The sequence below is a fragment of the Lingula anatina genome, chromosome 1 (genome assembly GCF_051362555.1).
Source record: "Lingula anatina isolate TDL-2025a chromosome 1, LinAna3.0, whole genome shotgun sequence".
Taxonomy (NCBI): Eukaryota; Metazoa; Brachiopoda; class Lingulata; order Lingulida; family Lingulidae; genus Lingula; species Lingula anatina.
The window spans coordinates 62,797,039-62,823,773 of NC_141767.1; the positions used below are offsets into that span (position 1 = coordinate 62,797,039).

Sequence of the window (26,735 nt, forward strand, 5' to 3'; positions counted from 1 at the left end):
TAATCTTAAATGTGTCAGGGCCACTCAAATGACATTATTTTGGGGGTCATAAATGACGATAAATCACAACGAAAACAAAATACTTTCGTAGTACCATTTTAATCACTACGGTTTTTTATGTGAGCACCGTCAAGAATTACAGTTCGTTAAGCAAAGTAAAATGCTTTCTTTTCCATGTTGTTTAAAATACAAACAACTTTAACGAGATGAGATAACTACCAATTCGTGTGTGGTAGCTAGACAGGCTTGAGAGAATGGTAAATATACTTTCTGATAACGTTTATCTGTTTTTGTTTATTCTTAACGGGAAGGGGTTGTTTTTAATCCAATGTTTTTCATGCTTAAGTTCCAACTCACAAGGATACCTTAATATAGCAGGTGCCCAAATATCATTTGGATTTGTTTTCAGAATAGCGACAAGCTTCTAGAATTTTCTTTAGGTCCACTTTTTTGTAAGCTTTGGTACTATTTTTTTTATATATATATTTTTTTTACAATAAAGTTTTATTTGTAAACATCTATAACAGACTCATGAATATAATTAACAATGTATTTTTGATAAGACCACGGGGACTTAATACCACCGGGTATTGATTGATTTAGAAATAAGAAAGCCACTGGCACGCGTGATAGTGACTGTCACCGCTTTTACGATTTTTTGTGGAGGGGGAAGTCCTAGGGTCTGCGGCAAGGCACACCGGGTACACAGACGAAAGGCGACGATCCTCAGTAAGTATATTTCACAAGTCAGACAAGTAGCTCTGATTAAGAAGGAAAAGTTCCAGGGCACGTGGGGTTTAACGAATGTGTGCCAACATACATAACTTTCATGGGGAGTATTTCTCCTTTCTTTTGCCTAACTCAGCATGCGACACAAATAACACCTGAATCTTACAACGGTAAGGAGGCTCCAGAAACAAAAACTCAAGTAGTCTGCACTGCAGTTGAAGCGAAGTGCTTTCTCAGATAAGAGGCGGATTTGTACATTAAATTGCCCTAAGGTGAATGGACACGAATATCATAAATAACCGTATTAATACGGAACTTAGGATACCAAACAAGGGATAAGCTCCTCTCAGTTGTATGCTGTGCAACGATTAACATATTGTTCGCGTTAGGCTTGGTCGAGAAGTTCACAGTTTTGCACCAATCAATGCAGGGACACCATTGAACTTGTCCTGTTGTTGGGCAAGAAATTTACTCTCCTCTTTTCAATTTAATCACGCAAGAATCTAAAGGGCCCCCTTAAACCCTCAATTACTATTGATGCACATCTGTAAAGGCGCTGTTCCAAATGAAAATACACTTAAAATGAATTGACATTGATTGGATGAAAAGTTGAAATCCCAAAAACTAATAAAATTTTAGTGTTGATGTGGTTATGGTCGCTGCCTCTCACTCGGATTTGCATATCAACAACCGGATCATTAAAAAGCAGTGCGCGTGGTCTGAAACTTATCGTCGTTTCATCAAAAGCCACGTGCGCACTAAGATACACCTTTGAAAATGAAGTTCAAGGGTCAGCTTCCCTACCTGTAGATTCCATTCAAGTACCATTCTTAGAAGGAAAGGAGAGAAGACGCTGTTTTCCAATTCAATGCCTTCCTTGACATGAAATATGTTGATAGTTGGGGTTTATTTTTGGGAGCGTGCGGGTGCCCTTGATTGTCGAATCAAGTTGAGCTCAGAGAACATGTCTGGCAACCATGCTGGTAGTGGTGGGCGGTGCAAAATTACCCTCCATTTGGAAGCTCCTTGACAACAGACTTCATTTTCTTTTTGTATCTTTGAATACTAGACCTCTGAATTCGAAATGAATCGAAACGAGTGCATGCACACGAGAGTCATCAATAAGACAACCGGGTAAGAGCACAATGGCACAATATCCCACGTTATATAAAATTGTTTTATTTTGGCCTTTTAAACAATGTCATTGTCGCACAAAAGATCTCTCGCGAGCAAGAGTCAATTTTTTCCAAGAAAACTTGCTAACTAAAAAGTTAATACCTTATAGAATGTGTTAATAAAGACGTGCCAAAAACTGTCATGAAGTTGAAGTTGCTTTTACACATCATCTCGAAAACCAAATTAGTATGCAATGGTATACTACTAATACAAGTCAGTAAAATGGTTGAAATCTGCTTAATATATGACAATTAGAATAGTTTTTCAACATATATTGGTTTATGTGTTAATTTTTGAAAAAAGAGTATGGAATTTTAGAAATAGTTCAAAGATTGCTAATTTGAACACCACTAGCACGTTCAGAGGCAATGAGGATTCAATGGATGTTAGCAGCATGAGTACATACAATTCGTAACATATCTAGATAAGATATTATTCAGACGATTCGAAATTCAATCTTCATTGCATGAAAAAAGTCAATTTTACATGAAAGAATTATGGTTTAGAGACATAGTTTTGGATTACGTGCAAATATGCACCCTGCTCCTATTATAGTATTGAATTGCACTGCCGGCAACAGAGCGGATTAATTTTTTAGATTTTTACTTAACAAAGACATTATGAATCATATTAAGGCAGCTTTTGGCAATTTGGTGAGATTATTTCAAAAGCAAGACAAAAAATTTTGCAGGCTTAACTCCCAAAAAACTTTTCGAGAAAATGCCTGGGAGAGCTATGTTGAATGGGAAGAAATTCAATGTGGGTTATATGTCGCCAGTCTGTATGGAGATGATTTACGACACCCTTTCGACACAAAAGGTTCCATTATTTGAGATTTGGGTGATGTGTGTGGGTGTGTGGGTGTACGGAGAGAGAGAAAGACAAAGATTCATCAGAAAAGCCACAAAATAAGTTAGATTAAACTTTGCCATAAGATTTCATAATTGTAGTACTCTTTTCCTTATCGATTTTCAGTGCCGCATCTCCATGTTCTCCAGGCACTGTTATTAACAGTTTGGTTCGTAGCACTTGTCACAGGAAAAACGAGCTATGGGGAAGGATTAACCGCTGTGACAAATCTCAACGCGGGGTTCTTCCAATTAACACACACAAAACTAGATTTGTCACCTTTGACCAAGCGGCTGTTTTACTAAATTTCATAAAAATCTTGCATGCTAAGATGTTAATATTGCTTGCATGTAGAAAGTTAAAGTAAGGAAACAACATATTTGCACAATAAAGTGTTGAAATTTATTTCCGTTGTGTAACAATGTATATTATTCATATTTTCGTGTTTTTGCACTTTTTTTTATTTCAGATGCTATGGTTGAGAGAATTTTTCGCAAGATGCAAACTATCAACTATCCCTTTGGAATTTTTTTCCATACAATGCCCTTAAAGTATTCCAGTCAACTTTTGTGCCCCAAATGCCCCCATCCTCTCATCGCCCTCTTTCCCGTCATAGGTAACTGGTTCTACAGTCTTCGCCATGCACGCAATCCATAAAATTACCATAAGTGTCATTCCTTACGAGAAACCCGGTGATGCGGGCCACCGCACAGGGGACGCTTTGGTGAAGGTGAAAATAGAGGCGCGTGGCAAGCCCGTTAGCGCGAGGTATAGGTGACAGGTAAGAGGTGCAGGGGGCGGAGCTTACGCTCGTGCCGAGGAGTATAAATTGTTGCTACCACGCGCTAGATCTCGATATCTCGTTACCAGTCAACGCAGTACTGCCAAGCTCGTGTCTTATCAGCTCGCAAAATTTGGCACAAGCCAGCGGTTGCCACACGTGGAAAGCACGCGACGGAAGTTTGAACTGTCGTTTAAAGTAAATATGAATGATTTGTTGACCACATCGTTTCTTCCTTCAGCCTGCGTTATGATGCCAACAAGTGAACCCCAGGGAGAGCAGATGCTGACCGCACGCTACAATCACAACACACCCAACCAGACTTTTTCTTCTTACCAAGTTCAGAGGCCGATTCTCCCCGCCCCGCTAAACCATCACCTCCAGCAGCAGCAGCAGCAGCAGCAGCAAAGACAGCAAGCGTCTCTTCGAAACAAACGGCGAATGCTCTACCAGGTACCTTGTGGGATACAAGGGAAGCAACCTGGAACTGTGGAAAGAAGAAACGCGCGAGAGAGAAATCGAGTTCGTCTCATCAACCATACGTTTTCCGACTTGAGAAACCATCTTCCAGCCAAGTACACCCGAGCAAAGAATGGCAAATCGAAAAAGATGAGCAAAGTCGACACGCTGAGATCTGCCATTGAGTATATAAGTCAACTTCACAGTGCCCTTAGCGAAGGAGAGACTGCGGTGAAGCCGCCGCAGAGCGACAACCAATGGTACTCTGCCCTCTCCCCCTCCTCGTATTCGGACGGTGGGTCACCGGGGTCCAGTTTCGGTGGCTCGGACTCTGCAAGTGACCACTGTCCAACCCTAGATGACGAAGATGAACTTCCAGATGACCTGCTCGACTTCAACAATTGGTTTTGAACACACTGTTCGACACATTTGGAAAATGTGAAGGTTTGTATGATTCATATGTAGTAATTGTATAATATTTAACATTTGTGAAAATTTCTGCTACTGTGTCAAATAGCCCTCGTTTCTAATTTTCCCTTAGGCCGAACAATCCTATAAAATGTTATAATTTCAAAATGATAACAGGTATTAACAAGAAGCGTTTGATCTTCCCGGAGCATTATTCAATATAGGGGAAAAGCGATTGTTACGTCTTAAGAAACCCATTATTAAGGGTTTTAACAAATGTATGATTTAGATGTTAAGCATTTAAGACTGCGAAACTAATAATTATTGTGCATGCTCGCATTTAATGAGTTATTGGGAAGTTCCAAATTAGAGGAAAGCATTTTTGTGCACCTTTTTATTTTTGATTTACTGAACGTTACTTTTTAGTGTTGGATTATTTGAAAAGGTTTGTCTTTCATGACTTATTTTATACTGAAAGCTGCATCCAACAGGGCATGCCCATGACTTGCTTGGTGGAAAAAAAAACTAGCTAACAAACAAACAAACGCTTTGTGGGTTTAAAGTGTTCACTTTCAAGACTCAGGCCTGGATGGCTGATTATATAGGTTTCCTTCTACTGCAGCGATTCGGTTGACGGGATTTAAAAAGAAAAAAAGAAGATTGCTCGGCCACACGTCTTTACAATACAAATCCGCACTTTTGAAAAATTGGTTCTATAGTTAAGTATTTCTAAGTCGTTAACGTTAGACAGTTTTGACAATAAGCAGCAATGAAGGTTTTATTCAGAAATTGGAAAAGCTTCCTTTGGGAAGCCACACGCTTAACCAACCGCATTAAGTGTCGGCGGCGTTGCCAGTGGCCTCTAATATCAGATGTCACCATTCCCCATTATTCTTTCGCTTCTTTTAACCTTTAGCTTAATATATCACCCTCATTATTCTTGCAGGATCGTCCCTGGTGACTTCGGACAAAGGCCGCCATAGCCACGAGACCAGCGGGAGAGAGGCAAATATTGTCCGGGATTCTATAGGGCCGGAGGTCAACCGGAAAGTTGAACTGAAGGTTGATGCGGGTGTCGTCCTCCAAGTGCTGAAACTCCAGACAGTGCAGCTAGTACCTTCCCAAAGGTGTGTGCAGTGTCTGTTTGCTGTGAGAGAGACGATGGAATCAACGTGACCATCGGGCATATAACTGAAGAAGATCTGTCCGCAGAAACCACCCAATGCCGCATCCCTGCGTGGAGGACACTGTGTACTATAAAACGATGAATATTTTCTGTTTTGTGATCGATTCTGGAAATCGTTTTTAAAACTGACTGAATATGAAAATGTTCTTTACCAGATGACTTGAAGTATATATGATTCAACACAAGACTTGCAAGGCTGCAGGCAGCCCGTAATTATTAAAAGTTGTAATTTAATATTATTTATATTTACAATGTAAAAAATCGTATTAAGTTTGTGAATGATATAAATGTAAAATAAGCAATTTTATCTTTGTTATGGCATAAAATCGTAGTAAATAAAAAGAGACTTTGAATTAATAGTGAAATACATAGAACATGCATATAATATTCAGTGTGCTTACTTAAATGATATGTTTTGAACATAATAAACTTACTTAGCCTTAAAACTGTGCGAAAGTGTCTGTTTACAAATGGACTTAGATCAGTCGAACTGTGCATATGAAGTCTATTTGTTCTCGTTTAACATACCGCAGTTTGAAAATAAGCTGCGAATTGATATGAGTAATATATTTCCTGTGTTTCTCGAATCACATTTTGACAAAGTTTCTTACAACAGAGCGTTATTTAAGAGCCCTATTAATGTGGATACCCCAGAGTTTCGCGAATAAACGTAAAACATAACGAGATTTAGCGGGATTCAGAGAAGATTGGGGTCAAAAATAATGGCAAACAAGCGAATGGGGTGCTGCAAAAAAAAAAAAAAAAAAAAAAAAAAAAAAAAATTACATATCTTCGGATATTTTTCTGGTTGTTTTCTCCGAAGTCTTTAGAGTTACAGTCTATAGAAAAAAAAGTAGTAAGTTGCTTTCGCTAAACTCCACTCATACTCGTATGACGTCACACAGTGCCGTCAGCCCCTTTTTAGGCTATCTGGGACGATCCCCATTGTTTACTGATGCCCTGTAGTTCGTTGTGAGGTAATTTCTAACAGCCGCATACCCAAGTCGATTCATAAAAACAGAATAAAATTTATCCGACGCATTCCCTACAACAACTTTATTCTTCGTTTTTTGGTTAAGTACTCTGTTATTTCAGCAAGATAAAATTTCAAAGCATTTCTAAAAAAATTTTTCTCAATTTTACCATGATTCCTCCCTTAATTTTTTTTCTTTTGAAAATACAGTTATCCTTTAAACATTTTAGAAGCTGCAAAAGTGTTTCATTATCACCTGAATGCGTCTTAATGAACTCAGCACTGGTTTAAGCCAATCGTGATTTTTATGTCCAATTAACGAGTTGATCGACGGTACAGCTTACGATTTAAGTACCCGCTTACGTAAAGAAGCAGCGTTGTCGCGAACAACTGACGACAGGGTGGTCTGTCACACAATGGCTTGCATGTTCCTTCCCTCGTTAACACCTCTGCGTTCATCATTTTGCTGTTGTTAACGCGACATACTATACGTATACATACTATTATGTTTAAGTTAAACGACCAAGAAATCATCCGAAACTAAATACAGGTTCCCGCAAAGTTCACCCCGTCAAAAGATATAGAAATACTATATGGTGCACGTAGTTGTTTGAAGAGGTCGCGATTCCCTCCTTTATAATGGAGAGCTTGTTTGTGCCTTACTCCTGTCAACTTTGGTGATTTTCTTTTCAACTATGTATTTTGCTGGTATAGATGTGAAACGAGTCTGTGGTGTAAGTATATATTGCCTGGATTTCGTTTATCAACTCATACTCACATTAGACGAAATGTGTCGAAATAGAAACAAATGCCGGACCATTTCGCGCCAATGATTCGCTGGCTTTACTTTCGATGCTGAAAGCTGCTATTTGTCAAATTCTTACTGGTAAAAAAAGTTCAGGTCACTGTTTCGTATACATTTATAAAAGAAATTAAGAAAAACCTGATAATAATAAATAATAATAAAACAATAAATGAAGAAAAATGAACTTCATCATTCTAATGGTCTAGGATGAAATCCCAGAAGTTACAATGTGAAAAAAAATAGAATCAGTCACCCCCGGGGACAGCCCAACCCGCCAGGTTCACGGAAAATCCAAAGTGCCCATAATTCTATCATTACCAAAATGGTAGGAGGAGATTGCAGAAATTACAGTGTTAAAAGAATTAAGAATCAATCACCCCCAGGAACAGCCCAACCCCCTGTTGTACTAAAAATCAAACCATTCTGGGTCTATCATCTATCTACAAAAAGTTTTGCAGCGAAAATCTTTAAAATTGTGGCCATTATTCGCCGGAAAGAAATTTACGACATATCACAAACTCACGAACTCACAAACGAGCAGAGGAAGAGACCTGCGAAAATTTTTTTCGCAAATAATAAAAATACAGTGAAGAAAGCAAAAAATAATAATCATGCATGAATAATGACATTGAATGAAAAACAATACATGATTTAAAAAGTATAATATTTACTTAAATCTTTAATACAGAGGTAAGCTGACTTTCGATCTTATGCTTCAGTTTACTTATATTAATTTCCCAAGGCGAGATATTTAATATTGACATCGTGTATTTGGATACTGTTTTTTCAAACTCAACCTACAACATCATTTAGTATATTATCCATCTATAAAGGTTCATACCATTTTTACGTTTAGAGTACTGCAACAAGTACTTTTAAGTTAAAAGTTCAATAAGCAGAAAAAATATGGATGTTTTGCTACTATTTATCCGTAAATATAGTGTGTCACATTCACACACACACACACACACACACACACACACACACACACACACGTATAAATTCTGGCTGGTGAAAAAGTTCAGGCCGCTTTTTCGTATACATTTATAAATATATATGAAAGTGACACACTATATAAAGATATGTTTATGAAATATGCAATTTTCAGAAAGACTCGGTTGCTTTGATAACATTCTAATGATCCCAGGTTCTGTGAAAATTATCTGCTATTTAAAATAAGTCATATTTCAGTTTGCTGTAACTAAATAAATATTGAGTGAATATAGAGTATTTAATCATAAATTAAAGTAAAAATTGGAATATTTACGTATAAAGATGTACATAAAATTGGTAAGCATTGTAAATATTGTCAAGTACTTTAAGATGAAAAACATTTTTTAAAGAAATGTCCTTTAATATCATATCTTAGCAAATTGTTTTATTTACGATCTACCTTCTTAACAGTTAATTAGAACAAAAACATTACGGTTTCTTGGAATTCAAAAATGTTTAATCGGCTGGCATATTTTACCTTAGATGCCTTCGATGTAAAAAATGGATAGTTGTAAAACATGGTAACAGGCCGGAGGCCTTAGATTCGGATTAAAGATTTAACTTATCGAATCTAGGAATCAAGTAACCGTTCCTACTTTTAGACTGAGCACTTGCTTATATTATATCATTAACCGCAATTAAGATAGTCCCCCTCTTCCTCAACTGAAAGTGACTGAGGCCAAATAACAAGAAAGGACGCACTCAGAGACTGAAAGAACAAGATATCATGTTCAAGTATTATTGGTGGATTTGAGGCAAAATGACGGATTGATGCTTAATATCCTGGATCCACCGAACGACAAAAGTGAGACTGAAGTCGAACTACTGGCAGTCATGAAATCAAACATGTTATGTTCTATTGCAGAAATCTGATGGAATTGTCAACCGCAATTTCTTAAGAAACACGCAATGCAAACTTGTATTTTTTCACATATTGAGCAATGCCTTGTAAACCGAGCCGCAAAGCAGGTGGTTTTCTTTGGGTTATCTGTTGCGGCAAGACTTGTCAGTGTAAACATACATTACGGCCGGTGTAATTTATCATATCATACACCGAAAATGAAACGAAATAGAAGTGTCATGAAACCAACCGACATTTGATTGCAAGGTGATTTTGTAGATTACACTTTGTCATAATAGCACGTTAATTGCAGGTATGTGCACATTATCATATCATATGGTGAACACTTTGGCAGATTACGAAGAATTTTCCTCATGATTGACCATCGGTTAGATTCTTAAGATATATTCGCCATCTTTAAAAGAACAGGATATTTGGAGGTACCTGTGCAGGGACAAAGTATATGGCACTGTTTTTCAGACAGGGCTGCTGTGTCAGGAAGATTAGATTTACACTCTAGAGTTTAAGTAATATGTTTATATAAGGTATAATTGAACGGATTAGCACCATCTTCTACAAAATTAACACATACCCTGTATGAGGTATCACAATTATGAATATTGTGCGTTTTCCTCCTTTATATATATATTCTCCCCTCAACAACAAGGTTAGATCAATATACGTTATTTTGGATGTTGCTGGGGTCTCGGATGCCTGTTACAGGAACTTAAATAAATGCATTTTATTACACATTTTTCATTTAGAATTGGAGAGTCATAATTATAATCCGAGTTAACATTAAGATAATGATTTGCTCATGAAATGGCAAGAAAATTAATCTTAACCGTCGTTATTACTGAAGCTTAGAACCACTGAGCCACAACAGTAAAACATCGTTTGAATTATGAAAGGAGAAGAATTTACAACTTCCGTTTCATGTAGAATGCCTTTTTTTATTGAAGTTGAAATCCTATGACAGCAAACATACAGTGGGAGGGCGCTTATTGGCCATAACTGTCCATACGGCTTTTTTCGGAACATCGTAGCTATCATGTAGTTAAAGGCTATACCTACTTTTATATACCTAGGGTACTAAAACTTTGTCAGGTATTACTACCGGAATCAACTAGTAGGGTTAATTGCCCGTTTAACAACTTTTCATTTGTGAGGCGCCTTGCGTTTTCGAAAGTGTGTTTGATTTGGCACCTTCGCATGTTACGTGCATGGGACTCACTTTTGCAAACTGATTACTATGGAGACAATGTTGAACCGATATATACTAACGAGAAATATTGTCTAGTGTGACCATTGATTTCACAATGTTACTTCTGATTCTTCCTCTATTTTTAACATCTTTTGTGTTGCAATCAGATCGTTCGTCTGTATGTCCTTTAATATTTAACTTAATATATGGCTTTTGTTAGATTCCTTCGCCTCAAAGTTGGGCAAATGGTTAGATAACTAAATCGCATTTGTATTTTGTACATATTTTAAACTTTTAGTACAAAGGCAAGTCGTTTGATGAAAGTACCGCACGACTGCTCATTGTCAGCAAGTTTTTTATTTGTAGCTCGACACATAGTACAGACACTTTGGCTCCTCACAAGTTGTTCCTGCTCCATCTGCTGGCTTTGAACTTCAGACACAATAGCATGCATCGTCCACATAAACCTAAGCACTCTAACACAATTCCACTTATTTCGAGTTAGGAACTTTTAATTTAAAAAAACTTTAATAATTTCTGCATCATCATGCTTATCTCTTTCATTTAGAATTTTGCAAAAGCTATGTTGTTTTTTATCATTTTAAATGCCCGTTAAGATTGCATTTGGTATCTCAATATTTCATTTAATAGATTAATGGACGCACTGAATGAAATTGCTCAGCGTACAACCACGACATAATTCGGCGCCACTTGATTGAAGTGTACTTCCAGGCAATCCATTACATTTTGTGAATGAAAATACTCACGCACCTAATTAGATAGCAATTATTTTAACAAGTGTCTTTTTTAAGAGTTAGATATCATGCTGCCTGCTGCAGAGTAGCACTGATGTTTTTCTACAGCCCTTAGAGCTTGTGCTGTCTGTTGTTTCAACTAATATGTCAGTGCGTCACGAAAGAGCTCCAGTATGTTGTTTCGAGCGTCTGTTTTTTAAACTTCACCTACAAAGCAGAGCCAAGGCCACTGAAAAGAGATAAGGAATAATAGGCAGAAGTGCAGAAAACTATAGAAATGTCTTAACAAGAGTAATAACTAACCCATTACGGCGTCTGGTCATGAAAATCGCAATGATAGTCCATTTTACATGTGACTTCTTACGTCCAAACAACACATTTGTCTTAGTTTACAAGTAAGAATATAATACTTGTCTCTGAGAAATATCATCATGTTAATTGCAGGTATGTGCACATTATGATATCATATGGTGAACACTTTGGCAGATTACGAAGAACCTCCCTCCTTAATTTCCAGTTGTCATAATTTTAACACGCACTGTGGTCGGCACGGATAGAGACAACAGGTGAGCGCTGCTAGGAACCGCTGAATATTACAAATTAAACATTGGGCCCGATAGGTTGCATGTACCGTTTTTGTCTTCAAGTTAATTCAACTTGACCTGGGGCTCATGGTAGGTGGTGAATAGAGTTAATTATTACGATAAGAGAACAATGACTTCTAGGTCATAAAATAGGGACAAAACCATTGGCAACTGAGGGTGAGTGTCCAACCGATACAATAATAGAGTAACGTGTCAATCATCACCACAATTTTGAAAAAAAAATCTGTGAAAATAATGGGTTACATTATCACAGAATATTGATCTTATTAATGTTAAGAATCAGATTTTATACAAATAAATTGAAGGCAACATCTTAATCTAAACAAAAAAACTTGGATAATATCTGTAACAAAGAAAAGATGGGCTGCATTTTAAAGACAGGGGATTGTTAGATCACTACCTGTCTCCATTTGCCCCCAAATGCTGCTTTTCATTTGATTGATAGATGAAAGGCAATACGCCTAGATTCACGCATATTTTAAGAAGACACCGGCAAACAAAGATGTTAGTAGATCTATTTGTTAATCAGTGCAAATTGTCCCGTTGCCTGTTTGACCTATGAAACCAACTAAGTCACCAGTAACCGATACAGGCACGGAGAAAACGCCAGGTCCAAAATTATGAAATGACCTTCACTCCGACCCTTCTACTTGTCAAAGTTAATGAAGACATATCAAAGGGCGTGTGACCCGTCGCGCGACAAACATGACATACATGGCTAGGTCTTTTCACGACAGCACGAGGGAATTCAGGCACTTTTGTCCTTCTCTATCCCCTCAGCCGCGCTTCAAAAGTCCTGAACTCTAGGCCTGTCAAAAAGTGCTAAAATCACCAAGTTAATGATGACGTATAAGCATAAATGACACGAAACTTTAATGACTCTTTCCGTTTCATTATACAAGAATATAGTAAAGAATAAATGTTTACCAGGGGATTCACTGGCCTAGGGCAGCGTAGGATAGAGTTCCAATAAACTTAGCAATTTTATGGTCCCCTGCCCCCGGTTGTTGTGCCACGACACGTCGTGGAGGGCAAACACTAAAAGTTTATGAAATCGACTTAGTGCTCTTTTGTTACAAAACGTCCATAAAACATCAAGATTTAACTGCTATTACCTGTTTGCTGACCTACCCTCGGAAGGATCTACGGCCATACGGGTGCACATAAAAACGGTATGCGGGGTAGAGGGCTATGTATCACGACCACGTGCTCGTTCTGGTTAGAAACTGTAGAGAGTCCATGAAGCAGTTCCCTTTTAAAAGTAAATTTTTAAACTGTCTAGCAATAAATACCTCTCGAGGGTGGACCCAGTATTTCCTTACTATGGCTAAAGGAAGGGATAATAGAGTAGTACACAGTAACGAATTAGTGGTGATCTAAAGATGACAGAATGAATTCAGCACCGGGTGGCGCTTCTGTACTGCTGTTTGAACACCGTCAATGGTCTCTTGGCAGCGACGTTTTCTATTTTCATAATATTTCAACACTGGAAGCGAGAAAGATTTCAAATATACCAACACAATAGCCATAAATTTTCAAATGTCGTTAAATATTTCCAAACGCACTGTATATTTTTCATTTAAGTTTAAATATTTAAATATTAAGTAACGTAGGGCCTTTTTAGCCAAAGGTAACCTAAAGCCGAAAAAGAAACCAGTTATAAATCCATCTTCACACTACATTATTATAGGGGCCGCTCAGTGTTGAGTTTCGGTGGCTCATAACGCACAATGAAAAAGAGAGGCTCACTTTCCAGAAAATGTTTAAAGCCGAGACTCATGTTCACCACTCAGGGCCACTCTTTAACGCATGCGGGCTATCAGTGTCCTTATGCGAAGTCGATGTCCACAAAAATAGTGACCCAACCCTGGTCATTAATTCTCACCTACTGGTCTCGCCCCTTTCTGTACCTGTAAGTAACATTACGTGGATGTGATTTCAAGGGGTCTCATACATTAGTGAAGTTACATACTTGAACTAAACCTACCCACTGAGATCCTCTTGCATATTCATATATCACAAATACTAAATACCTTAACGAATCCATGAGAATATCTCTTGACAGCGTGATGTCATCACACAGCTAATCTACCTTGACTAATATCTAAGCACCCTGATGTTGAAGGATAGTTCTATTCATAACTAAGTTTAAAGTTTCTAGCTAGGTGTGAGGTTGACACTCGTTAATACAGTAGGAAGTTGAAAGGTGACCATTATGTTAAAGATACTTTGTTTGATGCTAATAATATTCCTTCAAAAATATCGAGTAATGTGCTGGACCACCACGTGGTAGCTCGAAAGTGTAATGAATCCATAATAAAAGTCGAATATAAATCTCAATGTAAACATGAGTATTTATTTGAAAAAAGAGGTGATTTTTATACATGCTGATCCTTGGTTTTTCCAATGAATGGATACGAGAATTGACAAAGGTAATTTTGTAATATTCATCGAAGTAGACCTTAGGGTGTGTGGAAATATGAGTAGTTTAAAAAATGTCATCATCACCTGACATAGGATCATGGATATGTTTTAAGCTTGCATTTGTGCTAAAAAAGAAGTAGAAGGCTTTTACACTGGACTTCTTTGTTTTTGCATTACATTGTATTCATATATGAATAGAGGATTTTGTTTGACTCAATACTAATTCCCAGCAAAATATACAAAAACTTTGAAATTTGCTTATACGTTGGAATTAATAAAACAATTATAAGTCTTTAATCCACGTTTATCAAAGCCAAATCAACAAAATGTGTTCCAATAACACAACACTTTGTCAACAAAATGCCAAAAATCTGTATGAATTGTATCGGGATTGTGCCGAATAAATTTAATCATCAACATAATATTATCAGGATTATGTCAGAATTCTTTCTCTCGCCGTATATAAGTGGAACTCGGTGTAAGAGAAATAAACGTTTACATGTATATGAACTAGATCATATCAAGACAATTCTTACCATTGGTCTTTATATAGATTGCAGTCACTAGCTTTACCACTTTATCAATTTTATGCTTTGCCCTACCCCTTATGTCAATTGGTGAAAATGCCCAAAATCAGGTCGTACATGTAAGCACGGTATAGTACTGACAGGCCCCTTCATGACTTTGAATGTTTCGTGTCTTAAGATAGGAGAAAGTTACAACTTAAATGCCCTTTGCTTTAACTCCTTCGATTTTAAGTATAATGAAACAAAGTGCCTTTCGTTGTATTTATTTATTTATAAGCAAGTTTTCAGTTAGTGCAATTTGAGAGCACTCGGAAAATAACTGGTACTTTTGGCACTTGAGCTGGCATTGACATTAATTTTTCTTAATTACAATCAATAAATCGCTTACTGAACGGTAAATATTTACTCAAACAAAATCAGATGGAACTGAAAGCATTAATCTCACATACACAAATATGTTTTGTACAAGTAGCCCGTTGAATGAAAGCCCTTCTTTAAGTCTAGCATATTTAAGAAAGTAACATTCAAGTCCGTTTCAGTGAAAGGTGAACTTTGAAGTGCTATCAAGCATTAGCATTTATCGGTCGACTTATACACCCTTTATTGACATGCCAAACCATGTTTGATTACAAATATTATTAATAGGTTTTCACCTTTCATTTGTCGTCATTTCTGTTATAAGAAACAAAAGTGAGGAATTATGAGAGAATTCGTTGTTGTCTGTTATGCATGTAGCAGCATTCTGCCAGTTCTTTTGCACTTTGCATATGCTAATACAACTTATCAAGATGCAATCACACAAAAAACACTTATATATCATTTAACGCCATATTTCTCGCAACAAAATAAACCGTATAGAAAGTAAGAGGCTTGTAAAAATTAAACAGATTCTCGAAGTGCTTTAAGGAAGCCACAACAAAGTAAGTGCGTGTGTGTTCATAAGTGTTGGCGGGTGCGCGTGCATGCAGCCACTAGAGGGCGACATCAACTGGTACATGCGCACTGTTTGCAGATTCTTTCCCAACTACTTATACTCTCTGATAAGTAGATGTCAAAGAATAAATGTTGTTATACATATCCTCTGTTTCATTTTTTAATTTTTTTAAAAAAAGCAATGTTGTCTAGATAAATAATTTATGCTTGTTTACCAAGCATTCTTTATTATAGGGAGCAGCACCATTCTTTATATATTTCGTAAACACTAGTAGTTTTAGTCAGAGTGGCAATAGTAATCGTTGAAGTAATAGTGGAAGTACCGCTGTAGAAGTAGTAGTAGTGGTAATTGTAGTGTCATTAGTATTAGTGGTCATTAGTGGTAGTAGTGGTCGTAGTGGTGGTAGGAGTAGTGTTAATAATGACAGTCGTGTTAGTAATGGTACGTGTTGTTGCAGTAATATGTAGTGATGGTAGTAGTAGTAGTAGTAGTAGTAGTAGTAGTAGTAGTACGTGTTGTTGTAGTAGTAGTAGGCCTAATGGTAATGGACTAATGGTGGTTTTTGGGAAAGTTGTTTTAAAGGAATGGAAAAAGGTGGACATTAGCAATTAAAGGAAAGATGCTAAAACTCATAATCTCTATGAAGGGAGTATAATACCTCGCTCGTATGCCTTTAAATATGTTGAACGTGAACACAATTTCCTTTATATAATGCATTTGCTAGAAATTATGAATTCTTGTTTATTTGTTTCCACTATTATGTTGGTATATGGCATTTTACAAATAAGCAACTAAAAAGCATACTTTTAACAATTCATATTTTGATCACTACTGCCAGCACTTAATGGTAATCACCGTTAAGTCTTTTTTTCACGGCGCTTGTCTCCATGGGCGGACAGGGTATACAGTGGCACGCGCCACGCGGTAAGCCACACCGCAATTTGATCCCCTAACACAAGCCTTGTGCTCCTTGTCAACCTACACGCGTGTCTCAAATGTTCTCTTAGGTACTCTTGAATCAATACAGGAGGGGTGAGTATTCGTGTTCTGGTGGGCACAGCATCCTAAACATGTAATAAGAGTGGAAAAAGCACCACCTATTCAACAACCAAAAAGCGTCGATGAGAACCCAGGGCACCGTAAGCAAACTGTTTAAAACAGGCGTGTTTAATGGTGGTGTTGTGGACACTAACTCCAACACGGAAATCACAATAGCTAAAGACGGGTCCCAGCTGACGCTGTGTACACACCCATTTTTCGATGTTTGTTTCTTCAGGTACTGAAGTGTACCTTTGTTGTCAAAGCCTTTGTATTGATTTAAACGAGATTCTAAGCTTATAGGGGGTACACAGCTGTTTGATATGGGATCTTATTCAAAAAGTTTTCTCAAGTTCAAATGTGAAACTTAATTAAGCAGCTGCCAGCAGTGTATGTATACCAGTTTTTTATCATCAGACCCGCATTCGTTTCATATCTTTTTAGTGGAAATTGAAATGCAAGAGGTTCGGATGGGGTTAACTTTTTTATTCTTGAGGAATTCTTGTTCATTTTTCCATTCACTAGCATTGCATGTCGTTCCAGAGTATTGAAAAACATGCCATTCACCGCCTTATCTTCATTCATGAAAGATAAATACATGTTTGCAAACAATCTTAGCCGGGTTCTTTTGGGTGATTTTTTCAATGGAAGAATTGGTGAACAGTGAAGGCCATCCAATATCCCCGGCGTTATAGATCTAGCGTTTGAAAAAGGAAGGAAATGAATATGAGACCCAACCCAACAATGGTTTTTTATGATAGATCGAAAGATATAGCGGGATCAAGTTAAAGGAATTCAATTTTTAACTTATAAAACCAGTAGGGGCATAGCTAGGTGCGGCGGTTCGCTCCCTCGTGACTAGGGGGTACTCGTGACTGTCGGATTAAACTTGAGAGCTTTAAACATACTTTAAAAAAGCGTCCGAAGCTAAGTGAACAAACCTGAAAATATTAACTTAACAATAGCGTCTGTACTCAAGGTTGCTATGCTGGCAACAAACGGGCGTCTGGTATGACGCCCTCAATCATGGGCGTAGGCCTAAGAGGCGCGGCAAGATGTGGAAAGATCGTAAAGGAAAGTATCTTATAGGCGTTGCAGTTTCTTTGTTGTATACAATGTAGCAGGAACCAATGTGAATGGACATCTAGTGTTGTATATCGTTTGAGGATTTTTATCATGTATAAATCTAGCATAAATTTAAATAACGAAACAAAAAATGAAAGATTATCATTTCCATCCATTTTCAATTACAGTTTCAATAATGCAAATATCTTTCAAATACAACAAATATGCTGGGATTTTCAGTAGAGAAAATCTCAACACGTTTTAATTAAATTGATAAAATATTATTACATGAATGTTTTCATTGCCTTTTGTAACTTTATTACACATTACTCTCCTCTCGATTATTTCAACACGAGCACGGTCTGAATCCACTGATGATATCACAGCATTTGATAGAGACATCCCACGACAGCTATTCTGTGCACTAAGCCCTGTTTACAAACCTGTCGCGATGATTTGGCCAGCTGAGTGCCAAGTAAACAAGAGCCTGCGTGATGATTGTTGCTGCCGTTAGTGTATGCATTGTCAAGGAATGCCCTGTGGAGGCGCGCAGAGAGCAAACAGTCTGCCTATACCAAAACAGACAGAAGTAACTTTCACTATATCAATTTACAAGGATTTAGTGAAAATCCTCAGCGAAAACGTATCACGGTATTACGTTGCACTCCCGGTGTCATGATTACCTTTGCTTGCTGTGAAACGGATTAAGTGCCCACGGATTATATATTGTCAACTGACCTGCCACTTAATTCATCAAAATAAATCACATTTCTTACAACGCATTTTTCATTCCCAAATATTCGTCCGAAGAAAGCCAGAATTTGGAGTTACTGTGCTAGGGAAGCAAAATCCATTCATTTTTTTTATTTCAAAACACACTACATTTTTTTATTCACACCTGGTCATCTTTTAAAACTGAAAAAGATTGGCTCTTAAAAAAAGAAATTAAGTTGTTTTGTTTTCAATAATCACGTACCTAAAGCACAACGTATCCACCGCAAACAACGTTATTCTAACTTAATGTAGCTTGGCTGTAAATCCTTAAAGAGCAATCGGTGAAATAAGCGAGGTGAAGTAAGTCGTTGCACAATCAGGCCAACTAGCAGCACAAATATGAGACTATGAGTCAACTTAGGAAGTTTTTACTTCAGCTGCTGAGGTGCGAGTTTATATCACTGCGGGCGGGTTTAGTAGTCGGCTCAAGAAGTTACACAATGGAACATTTTCAATAGATAATGCTGTTACTTTTGTTATCGCTGAAGGGACAAATAAAAAGCTCTGAATCAAGTGGATAGGTTTTTCTGTAACAAGTAGTGAAACTGCATGACATCTCAGTCAAAAGGTTTCTTTGCACTGTCTGATGAAGCTTAGGATTTAATAACAGTTTTCAAAGTGAAGGCCATACGTTTAAGTTTTACTGGTGTAGAGCACCTATTAGAGCATATTGGACACTGCGACTCACCGATATCATCTCTCTGCCATAAAATCTAATGATAGATATTTTAATAATTTGCAGTTGCATGAAGTCATCATGTAGGGCGTTGGCTGGAGGGCGTGGAGACTCCAGTCTGTCTGGGTTCTGTGTCCACCACTCCGCCCTACCCGCCTTCCTTTAAAAAAACCCCGTAGTTGACTTCGGACCACCGACCCTGTGAATGACAGGTTGAAGGTTGTCAAAAATAAGCTTTGTTTCAGTTCGTGTTTTGCTACGTAACAAGCTGGCGTAAAATAGACGGGACCCTTATCGCTGTCACAAATTATACCCTATCCTCGTATCTAAAACGTAATCCGTGTAATGTAATTGTCATTTGGGATCGAGACGCGAAGGGAACGGTGATTACGTCGCGGTGAAGGCAGGCGGAGAGGAAGTGAGGCACCGTATCACACACGCGCACCAAAAAGAGATATCATTATACCTCTTTGTCTTTCCCTCCCAACGTGCTTTTGCTCTTTGTTTGTGCCTGTCAAATACATGTACAGTGCTTGTTATCCACAAGAGATGGCTTCCTACTTCGTTGGCGTGTAATTTAACCTTCAAAAGTGATGACCAATTTAACGATTTCTTTTGTGCTCGATTATGTTGACAAAGTGTATATCATAGATGTTCAAACATGGTGTAACGTGTAATATGATGCAATGCACGTAATTTGCTCATTTAGTAAGGAGTGTTGATTGTGAATTCGACCGGAAGATAATTATGTATTCAATAAAGAATTTCGAAACATGAGTAAAAAGGAAAAAGAAAGAAACATGAAATAAGTAGGCTAAATTACACACAAGATAAATTTAAATCTAAAAAGAGAGGACATTTCAAAGAAAAACATGAAAGTTAGCCAGTACATTTTACATATGGGAACAAAAAAACAAAATAAGAAAGAAGGAATAAAGGAAGACAGACAGAAGGAACATATCAAAGAAAGTAAAATACCACGACGACATACAGAATCCAATATGTGAGTGTTCTGGTGTGATGAGGGTCTTTATCTATCATCTGATAACACTAATACATTTAAGATATTAAACATAAGAGTCTATCGATCCTTATGCAGACAAAAAGCATGTATGGAGCGCCCATTCTCCGGTTGCTAGGCAACGACACATAAGGCGTGAAGCTCTCGCCATATCATTTGGTTACTGCACCATGTTTGTGTTGCTTTCCACTTTCATGAAATTTATCACAATCAATTTTCTGTGTGAGGTACTCAGGCACGTGTCGCGGCTTTCAAAATAGGTGGGACGTTGAAAAGTAAAACAAATTTAGTCCAATAACGGGGTCCGCTTTGTCCGTGAATACCTGTGCGGGGACGATGGAAGGGTTAGATAATTTTAGATTTATACCGCGGCGATGAAATACAAATCATGTTAAACGTTGTGTAGGTTACAGCAATGACAGTGGGGTGTAACATAGTCGGCACGTTTGATACACGCTATAATAGACTCTTTCTGCTGAATATTAAAATGTTGTTTCAAAATGTCTTCAGTGAAGCCATGTTCTACGTGTACCACATGGCGTGCTAGCAAATAAAACATGGGGTTTGTAGTATTATAGAAAAGATTACTTTAATACACACGTAACTCTCACACAAATGCTAGTTGTAGTCATCGTAACCTATCTAATGCGTCTGTCATTGTTCTGTCACTTTCTAACAAAGGTCAACCATATTTACTCCGATTTTCAACCCCAAAAGATCGATATACTAGATCTTGATTGGCATTTCTTTGTTTCCCTGCTCTTTCTCCAATTTCAATCCTTAATTTGTGGTCAATATCAAACGATTTAACTGTAAATACCTGGAAGAGGTCTAGTGATTCACAAGATAATGCGTTTTCTACATTGACTTTCAACATCAGCTTGCTGGAAGATATTAAACTTTTAACAATATAAAAAGTGACGAGGTGTTTTTTTCTCGAGATTTTGTTGGCTATTCAAGAGACGTGATGAGACTATCAAACGGGCGCAGCGTTCTGTTTCACCTGGCGTCACTATTCAGAGCAGGTAGTTCTAGCTTCACACTGTTTTTCACAATCATGTGGCGCGCCAAAGAGAGTGGATTGTCACGCATGAAAGAAAGGAAAAAATTGTAGACCACGACATATTAAAGCAGGGAACGCATTGACCTGACTACCGACCCATCACTCTTTTCATCCCAGCCTCAGGTAGACCACAGTGTCGCACGTCGCGCACGAGCAAGTAACGCAATGACTGACAGCCCGGGTCCGTTAGGGCGGAGTTTAGGCTACTGAATAAACTTTATCGCGCTCCAAAACCACGCCTCCTCTAGTGTGGAGTGGCTCAAAAGGTGAAGTAAAATTTAAAGGTTTTCATTGTTAGTGAGACGATTCCGTGTCTCGGGAGCGCACGCGCTTGGCACACGCCTTAGAGGTGCAGGAATATTGTAGACTTTTTTCTTGGGCTTCCATCCAACGATGGCGCAGTCCTCGGGAACTGCTCACACCGTTAACCTTCTGCCTGTAGCGGCGTTTGCAAACGGGAATAGTATCACACTGATCCCTGTTACCACCATCACGACATGTACTTCGCCGGAAAAATTAACGCAGCAACAAAACAACTATCTTTTGCTGACGACTTCGCCTTCGGCAGCAGGTGCGACATTTACGACCTCCAATGCTTCAAATCTAACCCCAACCCCTCCACTGAGACCCATGAAAAAAATTGAGCCAGCGTCACCCGGCGGAAACAGCCAAACATCAAGCCTGCGCTGTAAGAGAAGATTAGACTTTTCAAAATTCGGGCTAGAAAAACCTCGTCCGGCCGCGGTCGCGCGGAGGAATCAACGTGAAAGAAATAGGGTCCGTCTCATCAACCACTGTTTTCACACATTAAGAGACCATGTTCCTAATAGTGTAAAAAATAAGAAACTGAGCAAAGTTGAGACACTTAGATCGGCTGCAGAATACATCAAGCAGTTACAAGACCTATTAGATGAAAATGATGCAGTGAATGCGGCGTTCAGTCAAGGGCACGCGTCGGTCTCAAGCTGCCATTCTCCCGGCTCGTCACAAGAAAGTCGCTCGCCCGCACCAAGTGAGACATCCGACTCGGAGGCTCACTTCAGTCCCGAAGAAGAAGATTTATTAGACTTCGCAAGCTGGTTCGAATAAATTGGTAAGTTTTTCGGATTTATTTGATTGAATTTAAGTTTTAACAGTTAAAGTTTAATTTATTAATAAACAAGGACCGTTTTTATTTCTTGATACGAAGTTCGGTATTTTGGAGATGTAGTAAGATAATTATTTTGATGGTCCTCATTTGAAATTTTGATATGTATTCATACTGCCGAAAAGTATACACGGGAGAGAGAATTCGACAATGGCAGCAAAATTCACACAGTTAGTCAATGTTTACCTTGAGCATGAATGGCTGTGTTTGTTGACATTGTGCAGCAAATGGAAATTGACAGGAAAGCTAAAGCAAATTGAACCGATAATGGTTGTTTAGATTGTTCCACACTTCGCCTGGCTAGGAGAGCGTTACGATTGATCAGACTTACTTCGTTTAACAAAAAGTAAACGCTGACACGCTCCAAACAGTGCACTGCAATCACACCTTCTGCAATATTTCATTTCACACAGAATTTTTTTCAAAATAGCAGACCGCCCATACTTGCGGAAATAATCGTATATTAAAAACTTTGTATCACTTAATCTTATTTTCGTCTGAATAAGGTGTTGAGTTACTTTACATACTTGGTCTTTGTCTTTCAAAGACTAAAATGCAATTATTTCAGCCAATCTACTTATTCATGACTTTTAGTGTATTAGGGCCTTTTCCGATGCATTACTGGTTTGCAATATGTGTGTTATCGTTTCGATCGCTTGTTCCTCATATTGATAAAGCGCTGTGTTTGCCTGAACTTATTTTTATTTGCAGACGGATCTTTTTATCTCGTTGGCACGTGCCAACTCGGCTCGATTACATAGAGTAAAAGGAAGATATATTTCATGGCAAATTAAATTTTTTTCTTTTTTTACAGATTAGATCAAAGTGCTTAAGAAGAGTCATGTGAAACTCAACAATACAACGATTCTCTGATGCCATGCTGCCTGGGTCTTTCTCTTCCTGTGGAAGAAAACACCTAAAGCCTGATTACTGCCAAAACGAAGCGGACGCCGGCGCACGCGAAAAAAAATTATCGAACTTATGCAAGCAACTGCCAATTTTAATTATCACATGAACTGATGAGACATGCATTGTGTGTGAAAAATACGAGCTTTATGAAGGACTTATCGGTTTTGTAAATATTTAAAGAAAATAAGTTCTACTGATAGCTGAAAATTGCGAGAAGTACTTGGTTGTGATAAGAAGTTGTGATATATGTACTGAAATTGCTTCCTTAGACACGCGCTTTTGTATGTCTTCCAATTTGCTTCCAATCTCTGCAGGCAGACGACACTTGAACGGCGCTAAAAACTCACCTTTTCTCTACTTACATCGTTTGTCTTCCATGCTAATTATTCACAAGAATTTTCACGAATTTCACACCTTGATTTGAGACAGGTTGTACTTACGACGTAGAGGGCGAACAAACTGCGGATATATGCTATTTTATATAAAGCAAACTATTTTAGCTAAGAAAATTGAATCTTGTAATTTTGTAAATATGTCTGATTTTCTATATTTATAAGCTTGTTATATCTATATTTCTAAACATATGCAATCGATTACCAGCGAATTAAACTGCCAAATTAAAAGATATTTTGTGCTAGTTGTTTTCTATTAACCTTATTGTATCAAAACACGACATATGGTGAATATATCTTCGGCAAACTGGAAGAAAGACATGATATGTGGTCGTTCCTGTATAGCAATATTAATCCATTCCGTTATCTTTTGACCTTTTTCTCTACAATCTTGAATATGAATGGGGTTCTTTGACCCATAACTTCACAAAACAACGGCGAGTGTGCGCCCACCTCTCACCTCCTGAATGCTTAGCCATCTGGCTAGCAACGCACTCGCGATTTTACAGGTAGTCGGCAAAGGGCGACAAACCCCGAATTAAATCCACTCACTAAGAAATCCAGTCTTTTCAATGAAGTCTTATACAGCCACATTGCTTTATTGAACTGTGTCTTTTCTTCAAACTAAGGTAAAGCTGCAGTTCCTCAACTCTCTTAGACCATGTTTTGACGCGTGATCGTTCAAGCCCATCTTCACCTAGACGGAGGCAGATGGGACAACAGGCCGGGGGATAAAATGGGGGCATTATGATATGCACCGCACTAAAACTCCAGCAAAGACGCTTACTACCTGCATGATTCAAACCAAAGGCGTGGGACACAGGGCTTTAAAATTCAATGAAAGTTGTCACACGAGTGGAGTCAGTAGGTTTATAGAACCGACTTGCCAATAAATCAAAGTCGTGTTTGCGTGGTATCTAAACTTAACCGATGCCGACGCGTGCCTGCTAGATATGATAAACAGTATCTCTAAAGACTACGATGATTTATCATTCAATGTCTTATTTTTATGTAGTTTTTTTCAATGCATAATTGCAGTTTGTTTAATGAAAATTAAAATAATCGATTGAATCCCGAGTATGATTCAAACTTTGTCGGAAACGTATTGCATAAATTCATACAACGCATGGGTTAACAGCATTTGAGTGTCACCGAACGTGCATGGAACAAAGGGCTATGCTAACTTAAACATGTCACCATGAGCTTAATTTTGTCCGATAACTTTCCGAAATTGGCTCAGTTTAAATCAGTGAAGTATTACATTTCTGCCTCCTTAAGTAATTCACCAGTCTGCAGCGTAACACGGCGACATGTACTTCGTGAAGATGTCAGCTCAATGACATATTAGAAAGTATCAACCATGTAACGGCACAATAGATGAGAGTGTTGCAACATTCATATAATCGGCATCACTGCTGATAAGTTAGTATAAAGTCAGCTTTAACCTTGTTTACAAAGAGCTTCGTGTTTATCTATTTATTACTGCAATCCGCCCGATAATGTTGCTTATACTCTTCATGTGCATTGCTGGGGAAGATCCTACACGCTGAACGAAGCTGTGGTAAGGAGAACAATTCCCCTGCACGAGCCCGACTCGTTCTATAGGTTATGGTCAGTGGAGCAACAAAGATTGATTCAAATACAAGAACCTGGCTACTACTTTCGGAGTCATGGCGCGATAAGCATGTTTTAAGTTACAATTTTAACCAAATGTTGCCCCTAATGCGAGCTGTGTTTAGGTATAATACGATAGGGATCGTCCGAGCATTTTTGCTGTAGATGCTATCGTAAGAGAAAAAAAACCAAGGCACGTGTTTCCATCGGAAATTAATTCCTTATCAAAAAGAGAAAAAAGACATTTTTGTAAAATCTGCAAGGGGATCAAATGTTGAATAAAGTGCATAGAGAACTGAACCTTCTTTAAAATGTTGGAGATTTAAGACTTTAACCGGGGGCATAGATAGAAGACAATTGACACCAAAGAACTGGTGACGTTGAGGTCGACTGGGCTTGAATAAAAACCCCTGACGATCTTCTGCTTATCTCTGCAATTTGAGACAATGTAAATAATAGAGCAGACGACACCGGCACGTGGAAGGCGATTTTGGCGAGTCTGATTGGATAGTAAGCGTCGTTTCAGAAAAAAGCGTGGGTCACCAAGAGTCACCTTTGCTTGCACGCATCTGCCGTGCTACTCCTTTTGCTGATATCATGGGGCTTATTAACCGTGTAACGATGTGATTTATTGGGGCTGTTGTTTGTACTAACATTTAGATGAATGAAAGTTCCTCTTTTGGACGTTTTCAGTACACATTTGAAAAAAAATTGTTTGCTTGAATGACATTAATGTTATCTGTGAAGAAATAATAGTGCAAACATGTATACAGTCTTCAGTTGTTTAAATGACTTTGTTTTATGTTATTTACTTTTTTACTTCTTCATATGTTATTTAATGCAATTACTCATGAAGACTGGATGCTTATTGGCCGGAAATCAATATAATCGTCTCCCACATTTTAGTAGTGTTCGTTGTTTTTTTTCGTGGACTTTCTTCCACGGCCCTCCAGTAATTGGCCACATTTTACATACCTCTAAAATGAAGGGAATTTAATGCCCACTTCGGATTTATGCACGCAATATGGATTTTGTAACATTGTTGAAAGCTATCTGAAAGGTATGTATATTTCAAATAGAAATGCATGAATTAAGACGAACAGTATCTGACATCACGTGCCATAACATGCGTCACAGTCGTAATTGTTTTTTTTTATCGACTTAATAAGTAAAGATTTTTTACAAAATGAGAAAACGAAATGACAGAGATATACTCTTCTTGGAGAACAGGCGATGGAATAAATGTAACATACATACTGTCAGCACCGGCTCCTTCTGTATGAAATTATTAAATTTTACACTGAGGTCTCATGCTAAGACCCAACACGATGCTATTGTAATGTCATTTGCTCTCCGCTATTGACTTTATTGATCTGTTGCAATCAGT

The 26,735-nt window shown here is 38.0% G+C and overlaps 2 protein-coding genes across 3 annotated transcripts; both read left to right on the forward strand.

Annotated features, from left to right (window-relative positions):
• The first annotated feature begins 625 nt into the window (after nucleotides 1-625).
• LOC106176773 (achaete-scute homolog 1a) lies at nucleotides 626-6,037 on the forward strand. Of its 2 annotated transcripts, XM_013559294.2 has the most exons (3): nucleotides 626-729; nucleotides 3,777-4,438; nucleotides 5,349-6,037. In XM_013559294.2, exon 2 carries the CDS (start codon nucleotides 3,785-3,787, stop codon nucleotides 4,403-4,405), a length of 621 nt encoding a protein of 206 aa, XP_013414748.1. In that variant the 5' UTR covers nucleotides 626-729; nucleotides 3,777-3,784; the 3' UTR covers nucleotides 4,406-4,438; nucleotides 5,349-6,037. The 2 variants fall into 2 exon arrangements, with proteins under 2 accessions (XP_013414748.1, XP_086858533.1); XM_087002407.1 differs by lacking the exon at nucleotides 626-729 and having other exon boundaries at nucleotides 3,602-4,438.
• A 15,343-nt stretch (nucleotides 6,038-21,380) lies between these two features.
• LOC106176772 (achaete-scute homolog 1a) lies at nucleotides 21,381-23,969 on the forward strand. Its single transcript, XM_013559293.2, has 2 exons — nucleotides 21,381-22,379; nucleotides 23,248-23,969. Exon 1 carries the CDS (start codon nucleotides 21,680-21,682, stop codon nucleotides 22,373-22,375), a length of 696 nt encoding a protein of 231 aa, XP_013414747.1. The 5' UTR covers nucleotides 21,381-21,679; the 3' UTR covers nucleotides 22,376-22,379; nucleotides 23,248-23,969.
• The last annotated feature ends 2,766 nt before the right edge of the window (nucleotides 23,970-26,735 follow it).

Coding starts and splice junctions, on each gene's coding strand:
- LOC106176772 (XM_013559293.2), top strand. CDS start 21,680: ATGGCGCAGTCCTCGGGAACTGCTCACACCGTTAACCTTCTGCCTGTA.
- LOC106176773 (XM_087002407.1), top strand. CDS start 3,740: ATGAATGATTTGTTGACCACATCGTTTCTTCCTTCAGCCTGCGTTATG.